Raw genomic sequence first — 9179 nt, 5'->3', positions numbered from 1 at the left:
AGAAACTAACGATAAATGTCTTCAGCGTGAGGTTCTCAAAAACAAGTACGTTAAAGACGGGGATTTTGACTCCCTAGAAGCAGTTTCTAAAAATAAAAAATCGGGTCACGTCGAAGAACTAGGAGAGCCTATTGCGCTATCGTGAATAAAATTTTAGGACTCCACCATTTTTCACAAATTCCAGTTTCCTCGTCTGGTTTTATCTTTGCAAAATTAACTTTTAAACCATGCAAGATGAATAGGACGGGACGTTCCACCTTCTTTCTTTTTTAGAACACACACAAACATTTTAGATACTATACCATCATACAAGTTAAGAGAAGGTCCAAATACAACATTAATTGTGCAGAACAATTATTTTCAATAAAATGGAAAACAGGGTATCGATGCCGCTGGGGTCATAGATAATAAATAGGTTCCCATTCGTCCGTCTGAAGTAATCCTGAGGCGTGTCGGTCAATGCCTTCCTTTTAACTTGCCAGGGCCTCAGGGAACGCAACGAATTCAATACAAATACATACATCCATCTAATATTGTGTATGCACAGTTCAGTTCTGGCTTAATCAGACAGTGTAGTGGTGCAGAGTACATAGCCTACATCAATCCAATTTGCAGCTTTTAGCTTGATTGCACTTTCGAGCCTTGCCAGGTTGCTGGGCGTGAGATAATTCATATTTTCTGATAACGGGCGTGATTCTTTACACCCTGAGTAGCTTGTTTCTAGAACATGGGGAAAACCAATTAGTTAAACAAGTTTCGAATCGAATGTTAATCCGTTTAATTTGATCGCTTATAAAGTGATGATGAACAAAAGTCAATGTTATTTTCATTTATTTAAATGATAATTAAAATAATGCAAATCAAGACGCTCCATACTCTGCATAGAGTAGCGTTTTAAATATTAGGATTGAAGGATTTTAGGGAAACATTTACTCGTTAGGTGCATGTATGAGATATAGAATATAAGGCTAGACGTAAAGTTACGATAAATAGTTTCTCTTTAACAATAGCCACGATCTGGCACACGTCTTCGTGGCGCTGCTTTGATAATGTTATCAACTCGTAAAATCAGTTCGGCTGCCTCTGCAGCCGACAGGAGCACCTGACGCTTCACGGCAAACGATTCGGTTATACCTAATTCCTTCATGCATGCAACTTTTCCATTCTCCATATCCAAACCGTAGGAATGTTTACCTTGTGCATGAGCTGCACGTAATTCTGAAACGAGTTGCGCCGAATCGTAACCAGCGTTATCGGCAATCGCAATGGGGAGTTGAAGAAGGGCACCTAAGTTAAAATAAAATATTGTTTATTTCCATAGAGATTACAAAATGAAAATGGGACGTACGAGCAAAGGCCTCCATGGCTATCGCTTCCTTTCCAGGTGTCTCTGCAGCCTTTTTCAAGATGGCGCATGCCATCAAAGCTTCACAGCATCCACCTCCGTATACAACTCGTGATTCCTTAACGGTTGCAGCTAATACACAAAGTGCGTCGTGAAGAGAACGATCTGCCTCATCGACAATTTGTTGTGTGGCGCCTCGGATCACAATTGTGCAAGCTTCTCCTAGAGCGACTCCACTGAAGCGAAGCAGAACATCTTCACCAATCATCACCTACACGATTGGATTGCAAAAAAGTTATGAAATATTATTACATCTGATTTAAGTTCCCGCAGAAGGTTAGAAATTATTTTCGATTTTTTTCTAAATTGAATACAAAATACTAACCTGTTCGATAACATCACAGTGACCGAGTTTGACCATTGATGGATTATCGAATGTAGACACGATTTCACCACCGGTGACCAATGCAAGTCGTTCGATACCATCGAAATCGGCATGTTCAATGGCCATGACACCGGCATCAGCAAACAGTTGCTCGGGATAGTTATAGATCAACTGCCGATTGATGAAAACGTTGCAATTGTGACCCAAAATCTTGTTGACCTTGTCCTTCATTTTTTCTTTTTCAGCCAATTCCAAATCTGCGATCTTCGCCATTGAATCGACTTTCACTTGACTGCCAAACACTTTAATTTTATCCGTGTCCATAGGAGTATTGGCGATCAAAATTTTCGCATTTTCAACACGTTTTGGTTGATGAAGGCCGGGTTTTTTGTCCAACAGGAATCCTTCGTCCAGGAATGAATCCTCCAATGTGCCGCCAGTTTTCTTGATAATTTGAATGGCATGAAGCTCTCCAGAGCCTTTCAAACGAAGAATGGCATCGACAGCAAGTTTTGCGAAAAATTCTTTGTGTTGGCATAAGATCTTAGAACTTAATGTGGTTCGTGCAATATTCAACAAATCTTCTTTGAATTTAGTGTTATCAGCTGAATTGTCCCGGGAGGTATTAGTCAGAGCATCTCGTGCAATTTGAGCAGCCATCCTCCATCCAGCGATAATGATTTGTGGATGCAGCTTCTGTTCAACAAGTTTTTCTGCTTCACGAAGTAATTCAGCTGCAAGAACAGTGACTGAAGTGGTACCATCGCCAACTTCATCGTCTTGAACACGAGACATATCGACTAAAATCTTGGCAGCTGGATTATCAACACCGACGGATTTCAAGATAGTTGCTCCATCATTTGTGATCTCTACGGTTCCTGCATTGCGGCCCATACCAACGAGAATTTTGTCCATTCCTTTGGGACCCAATGTGCTTTTCACCAGATCGCCAATCGCGATAGCCCCAATGAATGATGATAGACGGGCGATTTCAGCCTTCTCTTCTTGGGCCTCACTTTTGAGGATACGAACAGGGTTCAGGGACATTTCCTGCAATGAGATAAAATATTTTCAATTAGAATTCGGGAGCTGAATAGAAGCTAATGAAATGTGTCGTCTGATTTTCTGTTCACCTCTCTTATGAGAGGCAGAAATGTAGAAGTACCAGTTGTTCCTATAAAGGGAAATAGGTAAAAAGGACTGCTGACTTAGTCCAATAATGCATACCTCGGTGAGCATTACCTTTCTGTATTACAACGAGAATCAGGGACAGTCAACCGATGAATGGATTACACAATACGAGATTACCACTGAGAGGACAGCGAAAACTAAAGAAAGAAAAAAAACCAGTGTGCGTGGGGCGAAAAAGCGACGCTATAATAACTTTTGAATGAATTTTATTAACCCAAATTAAAAAATGTTCATAAATAATTTAGATTTTGCACTTCTTCTTTTTCTTCAGCCTTTGTCCCGTTCACAAGCGTCGTGATCGGCTTCGCCATTTGGCTCTATCGAATGCCTGATCTGGGTGATTTTGCACTACATCGCCTTTAACGCGAATTATAGTCTTGATGCGGTTATCGAACGCACCATAAGCTGTATGCAAGTGGCTCCGTCAAGCCAATAGTTTGCTTGAAATGAACGATCTCAACCTTTCTGTCCAATATCTTTAGGCAGAAAACTGTCACGGGTTGCATTTCCGGCCGAACTAGTGATTTACCCATGGCTTCAATACACCATCCAAGACGAAGAGCGTCTATTGGCAGTTATAGGCGATCAAACCAACGTCATGGGCCCTGCTTCTGGTGATCATTCGAAGTTGTAAATTTTCGTTTGATTTATCTAGCAATTTCTTTTTAAGGATTGAGGAGCCCTAAGTCCGCATCCATTTAATATCGGATCGGACCAAATGGAGAGCAACTTGCTCGCGCTCTTTATGGTCCACGTAGTAGTGCCCTGGTAAGAAACCGTAGTCGTCTTCGTCCCTCTTTTCATTTTTGAACTTTGGGTGTTAATCCAAAAAGAGGAGTCCGTGCACCATAAAGAGTGGGAGCAAGTTGCTGTCCATTTGGTCCGGTCCGAGAGTAAGTGGATGCGGACTTAGGACTTCTCAATCCCGAAAAATAAATTGTTTAACTCCGGTCAAGTTTTGGTGCGAACTGTGGGCGGATTTACGCTGAATAGAATTCGTACCCTTGTTGTGTTTCACGAATTATAAAAGGGAGCATACAACACTGGCGAGCCGCTTCGGTCACGCTGCTCCCAGGGTAGAGATGAGGCAGCGCCTGAGGATTTGCCTGTGCCCTGGTAAGAAACCGTAGCCGTCTTCATCTCTCTTTTGATTATTTGGCAAATAAACCCGATCATTTTGCTCGCTAACAAATGGGGTCTCATCAGAGAAGGGGTTATATGGCAACTCTCACCTTCGTACAATAAAAACAGCTTCTTGGCTCTTTTCACCCCAACGTGAGACTGGATGTTGGACAGCGAAGCCCTGTGGCCAAGTAACATCCTACACGAAGTACCTTCGAATTCTGGGAATTCCTAGCAGGACTTCGCCGCACGTAATTCCAGATTCAAGAAGAATCTTGTTGTGTGATCTCCAAACAGGGCAGAGTGGAGGACCGGCAACGTTTTGCTAGGTTATGACATAGTATTTTTCGCCAATGGATTAAATATGGGGGAAGGCGTATCCTACGGTTTTCCAGGATTCGTCAGTATATTGTAGGCGGAGGTACTAGCGATACTGTAAACTTATCGGTGTCTTGTGCAAGATACTAGCCCCAAGCATAACATAGTCATTCCGACTGGTAGTCAAGCGGCCTTTAAGGCTTTGCGAGAGATGCGTTGGACAGGGGCCGGTTTCCTGGAGAAGAGCCATCGCACCATATATTACAGTGGCCGACCAGTCCTCCGAGGACTAGCGGAGTAAGTAAAAAATGAAACCTGCTATTATCAGCATTGAAAACATGAGCGAACGGCTATCCACTCTGCCCTTGCGAGGCAAATTTAGAAACAGAAGCCTTCTATATAAGACTGTAGTGTCGGAGAAGGATAAAGCGGGAAACACAATTACGATGCGTGCGGAATGCCGATGAGAGAAGCTGCGGACCGCACGCAGTTTCGATGTACAATGAAGATTCCACGACGGTAAGGTTCATTGTGATGACAGATTACCCCATTTGCAATTTGGCGGGGCGTTTCGTTTTCTGCTGTTACTTTTGATTGTAATTAATTTACATGAATCCGTTTTGAGAACTGCGGAAGGCACTATTTGAGTCGCAAGTGCCAAATAGGAATGTCACTTGCATTAGTTCCGAAGCTTCCATTCATAAAAATTTAATTTAAGTACACTCTTAGCGGCATCAATTGTATGATTTTAATAACATGAAATATGCATGCAGGTCGATTATCCGCGCACAAAATAACGGCATTGCACATAATCTCCAAGTTTATGCCTCTTCCAATATTTTACGTTATGAAATTTATACACTTAAATGCCACTAAGAGTGCACATACCTCCGGCTTAAATTCAATTCTTATGAATGGAAGCGATGGGACTAATACAAGTGACATTGACAATTAACACATGCAACGCAAATAATGCCTTCCGCACTTCTCAAAACGAATTCATTCACATTCAACAATAACTGGCGAAAACGAAAAACGCCGTCATATTGCAAATGACGTGAAGTGTCAACATAATTCAACATATTATCTGTCACGCATCGAAAAAGTTCAATTTTCCGAACATTTTTGCGTGCCGCATTGCGCATAGGACTTCTTGTGTATTGTTTCATACAAGTCCGTGTAATGAACTTCAGGAGCTCACTCTGCACGCATGCACTCATTCCGCTGTTGTGTCTCAGCCTTAACCTCTACCAAGCAGTAGAACCCTCGAAGCTTGTTCCAGGTATGATATCAAAATCGTCCTTGGGGATTTTAGGTCCAAAAACATACATGGGCCTCTCTCCAGACGGAACCGCCTTCCAAATTGACAACGTGCTGATCGAACGCCGCCACCTCTCAGCCTTAATGAATGGCAGAATATATAGGGGGACCAATATAGACTCGGATCACTATCTCGTTTGTATGGTGGCTCGAATAACAACACCATCTAGAATCCTCTCTGACAATCAGGTGAGAGTTAACACTGAAGCCATCCACAGCAGAGCTCTCCGTAACACCTATAAGAGCGAAATGGATACCACAATAACCGCAGTCAACAGAGATCCTGGAGATGAAGGATCAACAAATGATCTCCACAACCACCTGAAGAACGTTATCATTGATACGGCCACAATCATATTTGGCCCCAGTTGCAAAAAAAGTGGAAATGGCTGGTTCGACAATGAATGTGAGCTAGCAATGGAACTAAAGAATGCTGCATACTGAGTGGTGTTGCATTCTCAAAGGATTTGGGTACGCGTGGAAAGTCAGCAAGATGAATTCTCGATGCTTATCCCGCTGATAAAGGAGGAAAATCTGATTTCCGGCAGAATGGACATATTAGAGCGTTGGGTTGAGTATTTTGATGATCTGCTCAACAACCAGAACATCGGCTAGTTGGAGGTTCCACAAATGAACGAAGGACAAACACTGCCACCACCAAATTTAGGAGAAACAGTCCGTGCAATTCATCGGCTTAAAAATTATAATACGCTAGGAGCCAATCGAATTATGAATGGGTTTAAAATGGAGGCGACCAATTACACCAAGCCGTTCATCAACTTATGCTCAAGGTGTCGGACAGCGAACCAATGCCCTGACAACTGGCAAACAAAGCAGTATCTGTCCCATACGTAAAAAGGGGAGATATCACACAATATAGCAATTATAGAGGTATTACGTTGCTGAGTACCATCTATAAGATATTCTCCGCTATCATGTTAGGCCGGATAGTCCACATCATTGGCCCATACCAAAGGGGCTTCATTCCAGGCAAATCAGGAACAAACAAGTCGGGAAACCGGAAGCTGACCGCTTCAGGTATGAAAGATTTTATGTATTATAATGATATTTGAGTGTGAATTTTTCCCACTAGTACGTAACACGTAATTTACGCATATATTATGTGAGAATATTCACTTTCCGAGTGATATTGACATTCAAAATCTTGTATTTACATAGAAGTGAGAAATTTGACCTATTATAACTTTGTTAGTAATAGTCCAATTTCATCAAACTTGGTAGGATCAAGGTAGGATCAATATTATAGGCTACACTGCTGGAAAATTTGGTGGTGCTAGGATGAACTTAAGGGGGGTTCTACAGCCAACTACTGAAAATTATAGTAATATTAACTTTATTTGAAAGGATATCGGTATGGAAGGTATTTCGGAACTTAGCCACTATATAGCAGCATCTTGATTTTTTTCAGATTTTTCGGTTGGGCAGTTTCTGGGAATGGCCCCGTTAAATAAATGACCAATTTCGACCCCCGAACTCCCCGCCTTTCCAACAAATGTCAAAACTAACACCAGCTTTGGAGAGTAGTTAATTGATGGCAATCGCGGCTACAGCCTCCGAGAAAAATGCCTATGACGGACAGACAAACAGACAGTAAACCGATTTTTTGTTTTACACAAAACCTTAAAAACTGTTGCAATATGGACATCAGTTGTACCATCTTGTCATAGACTTCAAGGCCGCCTATGACAACATAACAAGAGTAAAACTGAACATGAGAGAATTCGATATCCCAACGAACTTGATAAGACTGACACTGAACAATGTGCGAGGCCAGATAAAAGCAGCAGGATCACTCTAGAGAGCATTCGACATCAACAACGGTCTAAGACAAGGGGATACCCTATCATGCGTCCCCTTTAACCTGGCTATGACGATGAAATCCATGCACGGTAGTTGGCAACCAACAGAGCCTATTTCAGCTTACAAAAACTGTCGCTCGAAACGTGTCACCATAGAGTAAAAAGCTCTTACAGTACAAGACAAATGATCTTGCCAGTCCAGCAAACAAATTGCGAACTCTTGGCCGCGTTCGAGAGAAGAATCCTCCGAAGAATTCCGATTCCATAGATTACATACGACATACGACCGTCTGGTTGTGGATAAAATCCGGCCAGGCAGGTTGCGGTGAACGGGTCACCTAATCCGTATGGATGAGGATGATCCAGCCCGGAAAGTCTATAAGGGCAATATCTATGGTTGAAATAGAAGACGAGGCAGGCCCTGCCTGAGATGGAGCGATAGCGTAGGCCAGGAAGCCACTCAGCTTTTAGGGATCTGGAATTGGTGGTCCTTGGCGCAAAACTGGATTGTGTGGAGTTCCTTACCCAGGCGGGGTTCCTTACCCTTTTTTTTTTTATAAAAATCTCATGGAGCAGTTGTTCCGCTTAATCAAATTCAGTCCTTGAAGATAGTCATAGAAAGGGAGTGGATTTTTATGAACTTTGTTTCATTGGACTGACTTCATACGAATCTTAATTGTCTCGGCCCTGCTGTACTAATTAAATTATTGTTGATCTCTTTTAATAAGTATTTATCTTATTTGCAGAAAGATCCTGCAATATAGAATCCCGAAAGTGTCCGTTAGCCTTTTTGTTGTATTTATATTAGTACATCTAAACAAATGGTCACCAATTTGCTTCCTAGATTTAAAGTGGGAGAAGCAATTGGGTAAACCCAGACTGCGTGCAGCAGACACCTTTTGGTTTTGCGGCTGTTCTGAATTCGGAAGAGTTTACTTTCAACAATATCAGACTATGGGAAGGCCGCAGTATTCGGGTTTATGTGAAAAACAATATTCGGCGTCAGTTTGCTGGAAAGAATTCACGGCACATCAGAAACGTCTAGACCGTGCGTTCTATTGACGATAACCTAAAAACCGGGGTTCAGTCCCATGAGTCATGTCATTGGTCAAATTGAAAAGATTCGCCTGAAACACCTTTTAAGCACGAGTTTCATAGTTGAATTGTAATTATTTTGACCAAATATCTAATTAGCAACACAAAAAACTTGTCAGGTCCACAAAGAACTCTCCAGAAGGCATAAACACTCTCACGTGGGGTGCAGCCGGCGACCATTCTTGAATTTTAACTGAAACATCGACTCCCAAACCGAATGTACTTCAGAGGAATCAAATACAGCACTTAAAATAATAATAAAAACTGAAACTTCTTAAAAGTGAGTGAATTTTTACCATTTTTCCACAAAATTAACTTCGCGACTTCACAGAGCAGATGACAAACCTATCGCGAGGAGAACTGAGACTGATGACAGATGGTAATGTAGTTCTCAGATGACTAGAATGCAGTCCAGACTTGTCATATTGAAACAGAATGAGGACTCTTTACTAAAATGTGCTATGATTTGCTTGAGAACAGGCGGGAAATAAAGTATGAAAATAAACCGCTGGAAAATATGTGCATATTTTTCTGGGAAAAAATCGTCCTTATTAATCCGTGGGAGGTTTTAAAAATTTATGAA

The 9179-nt window shown here is 41.8% G+C and overlaps 1 protein-coding gene across 1 annotated transcript; it reads right to left on the bottom strand.

Annotated features, from left to right (window-relative positions):
• Positions 1-761: 761 nt before the first annotated feature.
• On the bottom strand, positions 762-8979 carry LOC119657529 (T-complex protein 1 subunit beta). The gene is made up of 4 exons (XM_038064471.1): positions 8893-8979; positions 1731-2780; positions 1349-1616; positions 762-1287 (listed from the first exon to the last, which is right to left on the bottom strand). The coding sequence occupies exons 1-4, from the start codon at positions 8893-8895 to the stop codon at positions 1001-1003; spliced, it is 1608 nt and encodes a 535-aa protein (XP_037920399.1). The 5' UTR covers positions 8896-8979; the 3' UTR covers positions 762-1000.
• Between the last annotated feature and the right edge of the window lie 200 nt (positions 8980-9179).

Source organism: Hermetia illucens, chromosome 5 (genome assembly GCF_905115235.1).
Source record: "Hermetia illucens chromosome 5, iHerIll2.2.curated.20191125, whole genome shotgun sequence".
NCBI classification, from domain to species: domain Eukaryota; kingdom Metazoa; phylum Arthropoda; class Insecta; order Diptera; family Stratiomyidae; genus Hermetia; species Hermetia illucens.
The sequence above is the reverse complement of the archived record's forward strand: the minus strand, read 5'-3'. Positions and strand labels throughout refer to the sequence as shown.